The sequence below is a fragment of the Phaenicophaeus curvirostris genome, chromosome 2, assembly GCF_032191515.1.
Source record: "Phaenicophaeus curvirostris isolate KB17595 chromosome 2, BPBGC_Pcur_1.0, whole genome shotgun sequence".
In the NCBI taxonomy this organism is placed as follows: Eukaryota; Metazoa; Chordata; class Aves; order Cuculiformes; family Cuculidae; genus Phaenicophaeus; species Phaenicophaeus curvirostris.
Window position 1 is genome coordinate 61,783,382 of NC_091393.1, and position 17,889 is coordinate 61,801,270.

The 17,889-nt window shown below is 40.9% G+C and overlaps 1 protein-coding gene across 3 annotated transcripts in view; it reads right to left on the bottom strand.

Annotated features, from left to right (window-relative positions):
• The window catches only part of RPS6KA2 (ribosomal protein S6 kinase A2), a 297,537-nt gene that overhangs the window by 7,339 nt on the left and 272,309 nt on the right, over nt 1-17,889 (bottom strand). For all 3 annotated transcript variants that reach the window (XM_069852241.1, XM_069852243.1, XM_069852242.1), the window contains 6 exons: nt 14,016-14,105; nt 12,424-12,582; nt 11,104-11,265; nt 4,037-4,113; nt 1,654-1,771; nt 353-490 (listed from right to left, as the gene is read on the bottom strand). In XM_069852241.1, the coding sequence (XP_069708342.1) occupies nt 353-490; nt 1,654-1,771; nt 4,037-4,113; nt 11,104-11,265; nt 12,424-12,582; nt 14,016-14,105 (744 nt within the window). The remainder of the gene's footprint in view (nt 1-352; nt 491-1,653; nt 1,772-4,036; nt 4,114-11,103; nt 11,266-12,423; nt 12,583-14,015; nt 14,106-17,889) is intronic.

Genomic DNA, 17,889 nt, shown 5'->3' on the forward strand with positions numbered 1-17,889 from the left:
TCTTTGAAGCTTTCCCCTCTTTTCCCTCTCAGCCCCCTGAAAAAATTAATGTGCATGAATGATTTCCATGAAATCATAATGAAATTTAGGCTGGCAGACAGCCGGGATGTCACTGATTCAAAGTGGTGGGGAGCACTATGTGCACAGAGTCCCACCATGTCATTACAGGGCAGATGAAAATTAAAAATATCGACCAGGTGACAAATCAAAAATCTTTACTGTTAACACAGTGCCATATTATATTTGGCCTCTGTGGCAAATAATCTTCCCAATCCCTCTATCACTTTCCAGAATATTTACACAAATGTTGACTCATTCTGCAAGGAAGGAAGAGGAGGAGGGTAGGATGTACCTTCACTAGGTGAACATCCTGTCTGCTGAGTTGGTTTTGAGACAGATACTCCCTGTTCACTATCCATGGATGTCTTAGGACTTGGACTGCCGTGAGGCGCTGATGAGGGTCTACATGAAGCATCTTTGAAACAATGTCCTGGGTTTAAAAGGAAAAAAAACAGTGAAAGGAAAAAGGTAATTACAGCAGTGCAGGTTTTACTAAGATCTTCCCAGTGGCAGTGTCATCTCTAGCATGTCCTATGGTGAGAAGGATGCACTTTAGACATGCTTCATAATTTTTAAGTGTAAAGTCTGATCTTCAAAATTTTTGAGTGTAATGTTCATCTCTCAGCAGATAATCCAGTCAAAAGATAATGTGGAGGGTATTTGTCTTATTGAGTGAGTGTTAATTACTGGTGACCTTGCAGAGGTGATGAACTCCACCTAGAGAAGATGCCATCCGGAGGCATCTCCTCACTGACTCCAAAGCATGCTTACAAGAGAAGCTTAGAATAGAAATCTAACATTCAGGTGGCTAAAATTCAATGACATTGGTTCTACCATATCTGAACATTTTAGTTTCCAATCTAGACATCTGATAAAAAATCCATTGTGAGGGTAACAGGTATTGGCAGCAAGATGTTTATGTTACTAGGATTGCTTGCAGTTTTGTAGTGAAATGTAACAATACATATTCCATTGGATACTAACAGTTGCTAAAACTGAAATCTCTTGCAGGAATTTCTAAATCCTGTCAAAGTTGCTCCGTAATGCCAGGCAACAGGAAGCCTGCCAGCTTTCCTGTCCACCTAGCTGTTTCATAGACCAGTGTACAACTTCATGTCCCAAAGTCTCAGTACCAGGTGAATTTAATCTCCCAGTGTTTCCATGCTTTGTGATAGATGAGCAACCTAAATTGTGAACTGTACTGGAGTTAAAAATGCTAATTTGTAAACTGTCCGGTCCTGGTTAAATTTGGGGAGCAAAAAGGTGATTCACATATAGACCATGAATTTGTGGCATTGACTACCCTATACTTATTTCAAAAATTCAGTTGCACAGAAGAGTTCTGCACTATTTTGATGTTAAGAGGATTCACAATCGATGGTACTATATTATGCCTTAGCTTAATTAAATAAACTACCAAAATTCCTAACACACTACTTCACGCAGAGTGGTAGAAATATAAAGCAAGCTTTTGTTTTATAATGTAGTGAGAAATAACCCCTCTGACTATCTCTCTTTTTATGTTTGTTACAATTTCAGACTGCAAACCCTCTTCAGAGAACAAGAAAAAAATCCAAGACAGTGTTCACTGACCTTCGCAGTATCAGATACTGAATCCCAGTTTCCTCCTGTAAGTGCATATTTGCCACTGCCAATCCTTGCCAGAATCTCTTCTGGGGTGTCATCTGGTCCATTTGCAAAAGGAGTGAATCTATTTTAAAAAAGGGAAAAAAAAGACAGTGTAATTTGCAAGTATATGACTTCTAGGATCAAATGCTAACTGCCATCGATTACAATAGGAATTCGGTTCCAGAATGAGCCACTGACACCACTGCTTTATTTTCACCCAAACTATACAGTCATGTCATTCCTTAACATTAAATTGTTCTGCAAAACAAAAGAGTTGATTCCTTAATTTTTTAATTTTTTTTCCTCAATTTTTAGGAAAGAAATATTCTTCTTAAAAAGTAAACAGATTTTTACCTCTTTAATTGTTTTAAGTCTGCTATATTGCCAACAGAAGTACCTTGATAATGGCAAAAAATGATAAGAACAATAAAAGAAAAGAAAAAAAGAACCCTTTGTAATCTATTTTGCAATGCTTTGTCAACCATAATGTTCAAGTCTGTTGGGAAAAACAAATGTAACCTGCAATAAGTTGAAAAAGGGGCTATTTGGGATTTTTAGACTTTTCCTTCCATCTGTCTTTTCTCTTCTGAAAGCTTGCCAGAGTGGTTTTTAGATGGATAAACAGTCGGTTTGACCACGGCTTCCTATCCCACCTGGTTTCTAACAGCACATTCAATTCCTCAAAATGTATTTTCCAAATTTCAAAAACATGCCAGATTTCACAGAAGGTCAGCCCAAAGAGATACATAATATTATTGCAATCTGTAACTATCAAGAGGGATGCACTAAGAGTTAAGGAATGGCTAAAACTCCAGAGTCTGTCACTACCTGCATTAACAGGATCCCAAGCTTGTGCTCTAGCCCTGGGTATCTGAGCTCTCTCTGCTTGTAATGATGATGGGAGGAGAATAAAATCCTAGTTGCAAGTAATAGCCAGTTACTACTAACTCCCCTTGGGTTAGGAAGAACAAGACCATCCCTAAAAGCAGTGGTGGCACCTAAAAAGGCAGCATTTCTCAACTGTTTGCATTATGCTAATTTTCTTTTATGAGTCCAGAAACAAGTGAGATACAAGTTAATAGCACCTGTTGGCAAATTTAACATCCATTAGGTTGTGCAATTTGTATTTCAGATTCAAATATATCTGTTTTTTTTTCACATTAAAAAAGAAGCATTTTGAATGTAAACGGCCAAACAAATTTGATGGTGGGTAATGTGTTGATTTTATTTTACTGATTCTGGTTCTGCATCACTGCAAATCTATGGCATTAGCCAAAATAGAAACAGGTTTTAGGAGATCCCAGCAGACTGGCAGACTGCCCCAGAAATTCACAGTATTTTTCAGCCAATAGTGAATTCATTTGTATTCAGGAACAAAATAGATTAGATAGAAACTCCTGTCACTTTTTCTATAACCCATGAGGCAAGAGGCACAAATAACAGAATGGTAAGGTCCAACACTTTGTTTTCTGTATAAATCTATGAATGAGCCCAAGCTTCTTCCCACAGCTGAATGATCATGAAGTGGATTAAAGAGCTGTGAGAGGTCACTGAAAATTTTCAAGCTGCACTTAGGTACAATAAATGTACACATATCGTATCCTGAGAAATGAAATTCAGGGGTCTAATAACTCCAGACTGGGTTTTCCCGCTGTTTTCTATTCACGCCAGTACATCTTATTCCTACAATTTACTACTTATTCCAATCTGTCTCTTCCGTCCAACCTGCTTATTCTATGATTCTATGATTCTTGTGTAAATATTTAACTTTAGCCAATGCATCAGTAGGAGTATTTTTGCCAAGTATCCCTAGAAGTTCCTGCTGCCTGTTGCTGTTCTTGCTGAACTGTTAATTTATTTTCTAACTTTTCTGCAGCAAATTTTTCAGTTAGCTACTGAAAACTATGTTTGGGTAGGTTTTTTTTTTAGCCTTTAAAAATGCTCAGATACCTTGATAACAACACTAGATGAAAAATGAAGGTGAAGATAATAAATGTATTAATAGAAATGAATGAACACCTCCTACAGATAAAGCAAACGTGAGCAAAACTTTGACATTGCTTAAGTGATGAGTGAGCCTTCTAGGAGTCTAGGTATGAATGCACACTTATGGGCACAGGCTGTTAAAAAGCTAAATAACTTGTGAAGCGTCAAAGGCATTAATGCATTCTGGAAAAAATTATTCTAATTCTAGATCTTGCCATCTACTTTCTTGCCTCATGTAATGAAGCACATTTCTCAAAGGAGGCCAGACAGTTTGCTGTCTCTATATGTGACCCCTTTCTGGCTAAATGCTAAGTGCTGAGGCCAGTGTAGAGTGCTGATCTAGAAAATCCTCTTCACTCACCCTGCCAACATGGTATACAGTAGGATCCCCAAGCTCCAGATGTCACATGCTGCATCATAACCTTGGCGTTTAAGGACCTATATGAAGGAAAGAGAAAGACAAAAAGAGGTTAATCTGCATTCCTGGATTTTTAGCTTCTGATCTCCAAAAAGCACCAATTAGTGGTTGCATCTGCTGACATTCCCAGGGCTTAACCCCATATCTGGTTTGAACAGATGGCTGCCTCACAATCAAAATGTTCAGTAGTGCTGTGGAGCAAGGTGAAAGTCAGGCTGGAGTGAGCTGGTTAGTGTTCAAGCCCAGCACACGTCACGTCTGCAGAGAAAGAGATGAGTGCAGTTTGTTGGAGGCTCTGGTACCCTCTCTGACCACACAGAAAAGCAGAGCAACATTTCAGTGTTTTAAAATGTTTCTTAAGCAAAGCTCATTACTACTTTGAAACATATCCTCTTAACTCTTAAAGGTTACCAAGACCACTGTAGATGCAACAAGCGCAGGACTGAGTGACAGCGATAAGCATGTCTAAGTTCAGTTTGGATTTGGTACAAGAAATGGATGCATATTAACGCATATCTAACTGCAAAGAATGATAAAAGGCTTATTCTTATCTTATATCTGTGTTAAGAAAAGTGGTTACATTTAGACTGGACTTAACAGATATCAGGCTAAAACTTGAGCTCTTTTTCCTATAGGGAAAACAGGACCGATGGTACTCGGCAGAGGTCTGATCAGTAGGTTCAGTATTGGGACAGGATGGTGAGTTACAGCAGTGAGGGTAAAATCTAGATTTCATTTATGCTAGTGCATACTAGACTAAATGCCTCTTTGAGTCAGTGCAGGTCTAAGTGAAGTCACCACCTGAGGTACCATTGCTGAGATAAGGGGAAGAACTTTGTTTCTCTTTGGCTCAGAAAAGCTCAGGGACCACCTCCAGATCTTCCACTTGCTCATAGAAGCAAATTAAGCTGCTTTTTATTCAGTTCTGACACACAAGGAGAGTTTTGTTCCCTTCTGATGGATCAGCAGGTACATTAATTTTTTGCAAAGCACATGAGAAAAAAATGTACAAATTCTGCAAGTCTTCCTCTGACCTGCAGCAGGAGGGATTTCAGTTATTGGAAGCCTGTCACAGAAAAGACCAAGCACTGCTAGATGAAATGTGTCCTCAACAGATTTTACAAATGATGAGTGGTAAAGCAACCATCTGCCAGGTATGCTGTTGTGTGAACATTTGCTACCTGGAAAAAACATTGGAGAAAAAGCCGCATTTCCTCCTCGACTAACCTGATAAAATCATGTTTCTGCCTCTCTCTCCTACACATCATATATATGGTCTCTGGATGTTTTATTTGTTATTTATTGTGTATTTATTTACTTATTTTTGTTTCTTTAAATCCTGCATTCATTCTCCCTCTTTTAATGTTAATTTTTATGGGGAAAACCTCTTTTGCTTTTTTTACAAAGTCACTTGCTTCTTGCTTCATGAGTAGTTCACATATTTATCCAACCCCTTTTTATTTCTACAGACTTTGACTTATTGGATTAACCATGTTTTGAATAGAGTTTTCTCAGTTGTGACACAGGCAGGGATGTTTATGGGTATGAAACATAATAAACAATCTCATTAGTGATGAGACTGAACACCCAACATTTATCTTTCGGTGTAGCCATTCTTATTGCTTCTTGAACAGCTACATTTTTATTTCAGTTACACAGCCTCAAAATAATGGGCAGATGTTGCACTTTACAGGAATGCTGCTAGGTAACAGGGACATTCACTCTGTCCCAGGGTCTAGGGAAAGCTTTCCTGGCAATTAGTTTTTATCAAAAGCAGTGTCATTCCATGGGTAACAACAGGATCTAGCAAGAGTTATCAGTTAGTGTCACTGCTATTTGAAAAGTGTCTCCAGAAGGTCTGTGCAACTGTTGTTAAAGTGAGAATACCGAGCTGGCAGGAGCAAGTGTGGAAAATGTTGGACAGAGGATTAGTGTTTGAGTTAGGGGGCAGATATTATCAAAGAATAACAGGTGTGTGTCTTAGAAATAATGAGTCAGGAAAAGAGCTTTGCAAAAGATGCAGTGGTGTCCTGCTTTGATGGATGCTGAGGAATTTACCATCCGTGAAGGGGCTTAGGTCACCTTGAGAATTTGGTGGGATGTGAAATACAGGCATGAGTTGGTTCTTAGTGCCACATGTGGCAGGTTGTTGTGGTGATATGGAACAAACTTCCCCTGACTTCATCCGGTTCTGATAATGGCTCAAAATATTTATCCAACCCCTTTTATTTCTATAGACTTTGACTTACGGGATTAAGAGTGTTATGAAAAAGAGGGTTTTCTCACAGAATCACAGAATCACAGAATAACCAGGTTGGAAGAGACCCACCGGATCATCGAGTCCAACCGTTCCCATCAAACACTAATCCATATCCCTCAGCACCTCATCCACCCGTGCCTTAAACACCTCCAGGGAAGGTGACTCAACCACCTCCCTGGGCAGCCTGTTCCAGTGCCCAATGACCCTTTCTGTAAAGAATTTTTTCCTAACGTCTAGCCTAAACCTCCCCTGGCGGAGCTTGAGGCCATTCCCTCTTGTCCTGTCCCCTGTCACTTGGGAGAAGAGGTCAGCACCCTCCTCTCTACAACGTCCTTTCAGGTAGTTGTAGAGAGCAATGAGGTCTCCCCTCAGCCTCCTCTTCTCCAGGCTAAACAACCCCAGCTCTCTCAGCCGCTCCTCATAAGGCCTGTTCTCCAGCCCCCTCACCTGCTTTGTTGCTCTTCTCTGGACTCTCTCCAGAGCCTCAACATCCTTCTTGTGGTGAGGGGCCCAGAACTGAACACAGTATTCGAGGAGCGGTCTCACCAGTGCCGAGTACAGAGGGAGGATAACCTCCCTGGACCTGCTGGTCACACCATTTCTGATACAAGCCAAGATGCCATTGGCCTTCTTGGCCACCTGGGCACACTGCTGGCTCATGTTCAGTCGGCTGTCAACCAACACCCCCAGGTCCCTCTCCTCCAGGCAGCTTTCTAGCCAGACTTCTCCTAGTCTGTAGCACTGCATAGGGTTGTTGTGCCCCAAGTGCAGGACCCGGCATTTGGCCTTGTTAAACCTCATGCCATTGGACTCTGCCCAGCGGTCCAGCCTGTTCAGATCCCTTTGCAGAGCCTCCCGACCCTCCAGCAGATCGACACTTCCACCCAGCTTAGTGTTGTCCGCAAGCTTGCTCAGGGTGCACTCGATGCCTTCATCCAGGTCATTGATGAAGACATTGAACAGGGCTGGACCCAGCACTGAGCCCTGGGGAACCCCACTTGTCACTGGCCTCCAGCTGGATTTCACACCATTTCCCACCACTCTCTGGGCCCGGCCATCCAACCAGTTTTCCACCCAGGAGAGTGTGCGCCTGTCCAGGCCAGAGGCTGACAGTTTCTCAAGCAGAATGCTGTGAGAAACTGTGTCAAAGGCTTTGCTGAAGTCCAGGAAGACCACATCCACAGCCTTTCCCTCATCCAGCAGCTGAGTCACTTTGTCATAGAAGGCGATCAGGTTAGTCTGGCAAGACCTGCCTTTTGTGAACCCATGTTGACTGGGCCTGATCACCCGGTTCTCTTGCATGTGCTTCACGATAGCACTCAAGATCACCTGCTCCATGACTTTCCCTGGCACTGAGGTCAGACTGACAGGCCTGTAGTTTCCTGGGTCCTCCCTGCGGCCCTTTTTGTAGATAGGCACAACATCAGCCAGCCTCCAGTCCAGTGGGACTTCCCCAGTCTTCCAGGACTGTTGGAAGATGATGGAAAGGGGTTTGGCCAGCACATCCGCCAGCTCCTTCAATACCCTAGGGTGAATCCCGTCCGGCCCCATAGACTTGTGGCTGTCCAGTCGGGCTAGCAAGTCTCTGACCACCTCCTCTTGGATCACGGGAGCCTCATTATGCTCCTCTAGCTCCTGGGTTTGTACACAGGCGGAACGACCCTCCTTACGACTAAAGACTGAGGCAAAGAAGGCATTAAGTACCTCGGCCTTTTCCTCATCCCCTGTTACTGTTGTTCCTTCTGTGTCCAATAGGGACTGTATGGTCTCCCTAGTCCGCCTTTTATTATTTATATATTTGTAGAAAGATTTTTTGTTATCTTTCACTGACTTGGCCAATCCAATTTCTAGCTGAGCCTTAGCCCTTCTGATTTTTTCCCTACACAATCTCACTTCCCTCCTGTAGTCCACCCAAGAGGTCTGTCCCTTCTTCCAGAGGCCATAAACATTTCTCTTCCTCTTGATACCCCTCAAGATCTCTCTATTCAACCAAGCTGGCTTTCTCCCCTGCCGGCTTTTTTTCCGGACCACGGGGATGGCTTTCTCCTGAGCTGCTAGGACCACCCTTTTGAAGAGCTCCCAGCCCTCCTGGGCTCCCTTGCCCTTGAGTACTGTCTCCCATGTGACTTCACCAACCAGCCTGCTGAAGAGATCAAAGTCTGCCCTCTGGAAATTTAATGCTACAGTCTTGCTAACCACCCTCTTCACTTCACCTAGAACAGAAAATTTTATCATCTCATGGTCGCTTAGTCCTAGGCGTCCACCTACTGCCACATCCCCCACAAGGCCTTCTCTGTTCACAAACAGCAGGTCCAGGAGGGCACCCTCCCTTGTTGGTTCATTCACCAGCTGTGCGAGGAAGTTGTCTCCCACGCACTCCAGGAACCTCCTAGACTGCTTCCTTTCTGCTGTGTTGTACACCCAGCAGATATCAGGCAGATTGAAGTCTCCCACCAGAACGAGAGGCATTGATCTAGAGATTGACCGCAGCTGTTCATAGAAGAGCTCATCAGCTGCTTCTCCTTGGTTGGGTGGTCTGTAACAGACTCCCATCACAAAATCTACCTTCTGGTGGGCTCCTCTGATTTTGACCCACAGGCACTCAACCTCCTGATGGTCACAATCCATCTCAATGGAGTCCAAGTCCTCCCTTACAAAGAGGGCTAAAGTTCTTCTCAGTTGTGACAGAGGCAGGGATGTGTATGGGTATGAAAGCTAATAAACAATCTCATAATTTCAAATGCCAAACCAGTTGTTCTTCACAGATTTTGGAGGAACACCGCAGGATGAAGTATTTTTACTTTATCCAAAGGACCCTACTGCATCAGTAGGAAAACAGCTGGCTGTGTTCCCTCCTGACCCAGCCTCACTCTTGGCTCCCTGCACACAACATGAGTCGCACTAGGTGGCAGCGTGCATCTTTCTCTCCCATCACCCTCTTTGCTCACGTTCTCGTTTAAACCTCAAATTAAATGTTTCCAAAATAAATGGAGATCCAAGTGGGCAAACACGTCCTCCTTCCTCTGCCACTCTCCTCTCGTGCCACCAGCTCCATTGACTTTCTGCTGCCTTGTTTATTTTCATGGGTGTATGACAGATGTCCAAGCAGGGCTCAGACAGGGAACGTGAAAGTTAAGTCTAGGCTGGAGGGCAGCATTATATCACAGGCATAATGTAAAATCACTTAAGGCTTTATGTAAGCTCTCCGGTGCTTCTGGTAATGTTTCAATTAATCTCCAATGTTTCCTGCATTAGCAGGATCCATCTTACTCATCACAAATGTCTGGGAGCATGATTTCTGCTTTCAATTTAAATCAAAAGAGTCTGATCTGAAGCTACATCGAGCTGGCAATGTTTGTGATTACAGACACTATGCAAAAGAGCCCAATATGAAAAACAGCTGCCCCTATTTTAAGCGCACTGTATCCTGGAGAAAATCTGAGGGCTTTAAATCCTGCAAATACTTTTTTTTTTTTGTTTAGAAATTGATCTGCTGTGGTGCCACAGAACTTTTTAAATGCATTTTGATAAGTTTTAAACAGCTCATTCTAGTTTCTAAAATGAAACTCCAACCAAATAGCAATAAAATAACAAACCAATCTGTCTTGGCAATGGAAGATTTTTTGCTGAAAAAATTCTGCTTTGAATTTGTATTGCCCCGGCAATGGTCTCAATTTAACACATTCACCTTCTGATGCTGGAAAGCTGTGATTCCTATAACTTTTGGTATCACAAGAATACCCTGAATAGAAAAATCATCCCATTTTTCTCTTCTCCAGTTACATACTACACAGATGAACATTGGATGGAGGAGAGTTAAGGGAAAGAAAATATTGCTGATTGATATCAACTGAGACACCGGTATTTGACAGTAGAGGACAGAAGAAGCATTGAAAGGCAATAGTTCTGTGTTTTTCTTATAAGGAACATAACTAGCAGAGGAAGACACACACTTGAAGTTGTGTATTGTAAATACTAAAATTACTGGTAAGCATCCCTCCAAGGAATGGACAATTACCCAGGAAATTAACCTCTTGCTCCTTCATCAGAAGGAAGTAGCTATCAACACCTCAAGGGTCAGATACAGCAAACAGCCGAAACCAAATACCTGTGGGACCCAAACCCACTCCTGTGAGGCTGCCTGAAAGGGACAGCACTTGCAAGTGATGCAGAGCCACCTCTCACAGCGTTTGGGGCAAGCTGGTTGGTCTTCCTCCATTTCCTCGTCTTTAAAAGTGGGAAAGCAGCCCTTTCCTACACCCCCTATTACAGGGGGGATTGGTACAAGGAAAGCCCAAGAGGAGGGACATTTCTTTAGCTCAACGAAGTCAACAATAAAGCTCCCACTGACTTCAGAGCGGTAAGAATTTCATGTATGGGTTTTTCTTTTGAGACTTATTCCTGACCTCAAGATTTCCTTATTAAGCCTTATCCAGTTCTGATGCAGTGCACTAGAGGGGATGCAGTCTGAACAGATGAAGTTAGAGAAAAAAAAAAAAGTATTTATTTTAGTAATGAACCAAAGCATTGTGTACATGAGTCCAAGACAGACACTGGCTTCTGTCAGGAGAAAACAACTGCCCTGACAAGACCAGGAATACGAAAGTTATGGTGATAAAGGCTGTGCAGGTGCTAGTAGCCTGGTTTCTGCCTTGCTTGTCTTGTAAAGGCAGTAAGGAAAAGGGAGAGATAGGGGAAGGACTGCTTTCTAGGACAGACTAATGACTGATGGTTTGAAATGCGATCCTACCTCAGGGGCAACAAAGTTGGCTGTGTAGCAAGGAGTCATGAGCAGCCCATTCTCCGCTCTCAGTTGCTTGGCAAATCCAAAGTCACAGATCCTGATGGAGTCTGGGTTTCCTGACTCATCCATGTAGAGGATATTACTTGGCTTGAGATCTCGGTGCACCACCTTAACAAAAAAAGCATTGAGTAACGAGTGAGGAGAGGAATTCAGGGAGCATCCAGGCTTGGCTGCCATTTCTGGTCTGCTGGTTGAGGTAGCTCAAGAGCTGAAAATACTTAAGTTTTGGAGAAAAGTTGCTTAAAAGCCTTGGGCAAATGAAGGAAATAAAAGGTTAAAGTCTATTAGAATCAGAAAGATCATGTTCAACAGTCTCTGCTGGTGCATTAGGACAGAGGCTGCTGCTCTAAGGGGGGACAACTTTCCCGTGGGCAGAGGGCCTACAGAATGCTGTACAAACACTTAGGTGTCAGAGTCTCCTGGAACCTGGTGACCTTAAATACTCAGCTGAAAGATGCAGAAGAAATCCTGTCATAGGAGGAAAGTGTGTGAGGGTCCTATTGTGACTGTGCCTGGGAGTGGCTCACACCTGAAAGAAGTGACTTTTTTTTTCTCATTTCAAAATGTATTAGCAAAAATCCTTTTTGTAGACACACAACCTCAGGTGGCTGCATGTTTTACTGGACATGCTGCATTTCAGTGATGGGTAAACAGCATTTATTTGTTATAGGAAGACTGAAAAACTATCATGAAAATGTAAAACCCCAAGCACCAAAATGCAACTGTTTTAACCCGACTAGTCATCCAAATTGCTTGTCCCTGAAAATCAGAAACGGAGATATTTGCAAACTGCCCTATATAGAGAGCTTAGATTTTAAAAGCCAGCTCTTTTTACAGCATGTCAGAAGCCCTTCCCATCAGCTGCTCAAACTGTCACTTCATTTGGAAAGCTGAGCATTTGATTTTCTACCTATCTGCTGATTCAGCTACCCGATTTGAAAATCCATTAAAATATCAGGTACTGCAATAATGACTGTGATAAAAAATAAACAAGTAATACTTTAACAAGGTACGTGAACTTGAAAATCAGCGTAGTTTGGGAATGAGAATATCACTTCAACATACTGCAGTTCAGTTGTGAAATGGCTAAAAAGACTATGACCCTATTTCACAAACCAAATGTAATTATAAATAAGAAGAAAGATTTTTTTTTTTTGGGGAAGAAATGTATTTACATTTCAGAGAAGCAAAGTCACAGCTATTTGCTTTTTCTAAAAGTGAGGTTTTTAGAAGGTTGATGTGGATAGACAAAAAGGCAATGCTTACACCCTGCGAGTGCAGGTAATCCACAGTCCTGGTGATGGTGCACAGCACAGCGCTGGCCTCCCGCTCTGAGAAACACTTCTGCCGAAGAATGCGGTCCAGGAGCTCGCCTCCTCGCATCAGCTCCATCACTAGATACACATATTTCCCATCATCATAGACCTGGAAGAGTAATAGGATAAATATATATTTTGGACCCACTGTCTTGGTAAAAGTTGATCTTTTAAGCACAGTGTTAGCTTGCTTCTGTGAGATGTTGTAAGAAAAAAAGGTCAGCTGTGTGCTTATTACACTTAACAGCAAAACCCACAACTTTAGAATTACTTCCTCATCACTTCTTTTTCATGTCTGTAGCAACTTGCTGATTTGTCCATGCAGAAATGTAGCTTTCTTGATCTGCTATCATGTCAGCAGAGGAGACCAGGCTGCTAAAAGCAGCACCATTTCACACTGCCTGAAATGTCTGCTGGCTCTCACCCAAGCCTCCTTCTCAGTAGTGTTCTCTCTTTTCACTTCTACAGGGTAACATTTGCCATTTCAAATATCAATATTTCCTTTTGACTCATGATCACATAAATGAACTGTATTATACTGTTGGCCAAGAACTACTTCCAGTGGTATTATATAGTTTGTATTTGCAGTTCTGGTGAATACACTTTTGATATCACAAGATGTACTTATCTTCAACATCAATTGCAAGGGGTAAAAGACATTTTTTTGTTTACATGGAAAAAAAAGCAGTTTTCATGTCATAATCCTTTATCTGGACTGCAATAATAGATAATGTAATAGTCATCAATGACAAATGTTTTTGAAAGGACTATAAAACCTTTTTTGTACAGATTTTAAGATACTCTTTAAGGCTTAGGTGAGACTTCCCTAAGGGCATGTGATTAGAACTTTTTATATATTAATAATTCCCTAAAGACTGAACCATAACATATTGTCCACTCATATCAGCAGGATTTTGTTCTGTAAATTCTGAATCTGACATGGTGTAGACAATCCTAGATTAGACTGCAGGCAGCATAAGTAAAACATCTCCGACTTAAGGTCATTACTGCATGTAAGGGTAGCAGAGGCTATTCTTCACATGATATGTGTAAGAAAGTTACCTTCATGTCTCCTCAGGCTACTTAAGTAGAAGATAAATACTCCCCGGCATTAAAACGCTATCGGGGAAACCCTAGTGAGCTCTCCTGTTCCCAGCTGAGCAGACACTGCAGGCTGCACGGCAGTGGCTGCTGCTCATAAAGGATCATCCTCTGTCTGCCCAGCAGCACCACTCAGAAACTTGCTTGGAAACGCCCAGCTAGGGAGATCTCGCTTCTGAAAAGTGCTGCAAAACCAAACACATTTTTGCTGTTCCCCAGCACTGTGTCCCTTTGATTTTATTTACAGTTGTTTAGACAGTAACCAGGGGAGGTATAACCTGACCAGTCTTTCCAACTGCTATCCAGTTAAGTCAATTTTTTTCAACAGGTCTGGTTTTAGCTCTGACTTTCAGCTGAAGAATTTGCCAGACATGGACTAGTCAGTGAGTCTGACCATAAGGTGAAAATCATTTAATGTAGAAGTGCTCAAAGACTACTCACATCTTTAAGAGTAATGATGTTTGGATGCTGTCCATATCGTAAGAGGATCTCAATTTCTTCAGAAGGGTCTCTCTTGCTCTTATCAATTATCTGGAATAAACGAAGCACAGCATAGTAAGACACCGGCTAGCAGCTTTAAGCACAAATGAAGTAATTTCTATAGTCGAAACAAACTAATGTTTAAAATTATTCTGTTAACCATTATTGTAGAAGAGGGCAGCTCAAACCCTGTGCAAATGAGAGCTGTGCAGACTATATACCAAAATCAAATGGAGCAATAATTATTTCAGATTCTGAAAGTATAGACACTCTTTTTGATGCCTATAGTTTTCTTTGCCCATAGATAATGGCAGTTACAAGATGCATCATTTAGAAATCAAACCTGGAGAGTTTTAAAACAGTAATAATTTTAAAAAGACCAAAGACATAAAAAAATGATACATTCATAATATTGGCATATGCTTGTATATCTGCTGATAATAGAAATTACTTATGATGCAGGCTTGTCAGAAATAGAAATGTATAGATATTTATTGTTGAAGGACATCTGAATTGAAGCTGATTTTAATCATTTGGCATTTTCTGCCATGCTGTTGCAATGAACAAGAGAGTGGCCAGAAATTGTATTTGCCATGTAACGAAACTCTGCTCATTCCTAAGCCAGAAAGAATCTGGTCTATATATAATTTTTCTGTATGCAGCATCTTTTGCCTTATCAGAGAGTATAGTGAGACATGAAAACTTTTTAGTTTTATAGCAGCAGGTTTCAGAAAAACATGACACTTGCTGCTTAGAGAGCATCGGTGCATGGAAAACCTGCTGTTAGGATGGCACCAAATTCTCATTAATTCTACTTTTACCTGTCTTTGGGATGTCAATAAAAGAGCTTTGATCATTGCCCAGTTGAGAGCACTGATTAATGTTTCTACTTCACAGATTTAAACTGTAAATACGAAACAAAAAATAGCCATAACATAGTCCAAGGGAACTCTCTGTATTTTGAAATCTCAAATGTAACTGCACAGGGAATGGCAAAAGACTCATGCTGCTAGAAACATATCAGGAGTACAGTATTTTGGAACGATTTCTTATTGTTAGAACACAGCAGCAGTACTTTTTAATCGTAAAATTCGTAATTCCATTATTGGTTTGGATTTCAAGGCTTCTAAGCTTAAGTGTGGTTAGTTTTCTCTAAGAACTAGACACAGACCACAGATTTATTAATAAAACAATGGTGTTTTCAAAATGATGCTAATGATGGTAAATGACTGACTGCTTTTGCATGCATTTTTTATGGCTTAATTATGGTGATACACACTTAAGTATGTGTCTAGAATTTTATGCATCAATTATGATAGTGCATACTTGAATATATATCAGAGGTTTCATAGTCATCACGACTGGCATGCATTTGCAGTGATAATTAAGGTCAGTAGTTGTCCAAGGTTAAGTTATGCATTTGAAGCCCTATCAGTGATTTGATTCTGAATTAGTAGCAGTTAGATGAATGAAAGAGCAACAGGTAGTTGATGCAAGTAGATTTCTGTTGTCAACATTTGAATAAATGAAGGAAAAAACTCAAAAAGAGGTGAATGAAAAAAAATTCCTCACAATTCCTTCTTAGAATAATGTTGTTCGCCCAGTTTAGTTGAGACATTCTCAAAATGAAACCCTGACTGAATGACTCCTCATAAATACAACCACAGTGAGTGAATGTGTCCCACTCATCCAATAAATGACGTAAAAAAGGATCCTCAAGGTGACTTCCTTGGCTAAGCTAATATAGCTTTTGTCAAGTTAACAGAGTTAAAAACATGTGCATCTCTTAGGATCTGCCTGCTTTACACAAACCAGCAGAATTCACTATACCAAGTGTAACCACCACTGTGTGAAGTACTGCTATCACTATGGTACTGTTGCAAGCAATATATTCCAGATTTCTTTTCTGTCATATATTCCTGTGAAAGGAAATATCCAGAGCTGTGGAAACTTTTAAGCAACTATTAATAACGCAGGACTACAAATATATATATATGGCCTAAAAAAAGATCCAAATAAAAAACAGTCTTAGCTCTCGACACAAGACTGAAAATAATATAACCTAAAGCAGTCTGGTACTTGTTCAGTAGTCATGGCAGTGTATGATATGTAATGTTTCTAATTCACAATATGCTATATAAATATAAATCACAAGACATTCCCACTAAACATGTATGATTTTTGCTTCAATGTGTGCACAAGTTGCGATATAGTGATTAAATGTACAAGCTATCCCAAACCACACAGCATATCACTATCAGAGCTGTGAAGGGATCTGCCAAATTCCTTTCCCATCCCTGGGCAGTCTGGCTGGACAGACCAGAACATTTTTTTTCCTCCACAGCGAGAGATTGTCACCCTGACAGTGCCTGCAACTTACACTTGGCCCATGACTGATTAAGCAGCAAAGGAGGTGGCTGCTGCAACTTTAGCAGAAAGCTCTCCTCAGTTTAGACAGGCTGCAGTATGCACAGGTTTCTTTATATACATACTGCAATGGCCATAGCAGCTCCTTAAATACACCCCATAGCTCCACTACAATATCTGGTTCTCCCAGTCTTCCTTTTCAGAAAGTGTTTCAATGTGTCGTTAAGCCTATGCAAGACTTTCCAAAGAGGGAAGCTGCCATGTCAGGGTGGTCTGGCCATGGATTGTTGCCTCATTTTGCACCAGAGGTATCTCTTCAGAATTAATATTCTTATTAATTAGTTAATTTTTTTTGCTTTCTAATAGGTTTTAAGCTCTACTGTTGGATGCTGGCAAGATAAACATGTCTGCCTGAATTTTACATAGGCAATGACGCTCTTAAACCCTGATTAAAAGCTGAGCAAAACTGTGCCACTTCTAAATATTTCTTGTGGTAAAAAGAGCATTTACTGTCCTGGTCACTTTGTTTCCTCTGAGACACTGTTTTGCACGAAGACAGACTCTTCTCTATTACTTTCTGTGACAACCCATGAACCTCCTGCAAGGAATGATGTCTTTTTTTCAGGAAATTCATTCTGTTTTGAATCTGACACACCTGTATACATAAACACTCTCTGTTACAGAATTAAAATATTTTCTCTGCTACTGGTTCTGAGGTTTCAAGTAATATATAATGATGATACATTTCTAGTGCTCTCTGTAGATGTGTGTTGAAGTACACCAACTCAGAAAAACATCATAACATACAAATAACTCCACTGAAAATGTAACAAGAGCTCTATTGTACTTCGGCTGAGAATAGCTATGAAGAAACGGAGGTCTTCTATTGTTCTTCAGGAAAATAAAAAAAAAAGCCATACGACAGAGACTTTTCTCTGTGTATCGGACACCTTTTCTCTGTGTATCGGAGGATTGCTTAGAAATTCATCTGTCTTAAACAGCGGATATAACAATTCCAGAGTAAAATAGGTTCAGCACGCGCAATACTCTCCTTTGTTTTAATAGGGGACTTGGTTGGTTTTTGACTATCACGTCCTTTGTGTATTTCACTGACTAGCTGAAAGAAACAGTGCATTTTCTTCAGCAGAATATAGGGTAAGAAACTTAGGATATTTTAAAATTACTTGAGATCCATCAAAGGACAATACTAAACTCTTTCTCTAGCAAGGAAGAAAGGAACAGGAGAGAACGTTTTCAAAATCCTAAATAATGTGTCTGACCAGTTTTTACAAGTGCTTCTACAAGTCTTTTGCACAGAAAAAAAAATCACCTGATTCTCCTTTACTAACAGGTTTTCAATCTCTTCAGCCTTGCCAGAGTGGACTGGCAAATACAAAAAAGAGTATCAATACAGTCCTGTGTGGATAAAGTCTTGCTGAAATTGGTACAGCAATTATATAAACAGCAT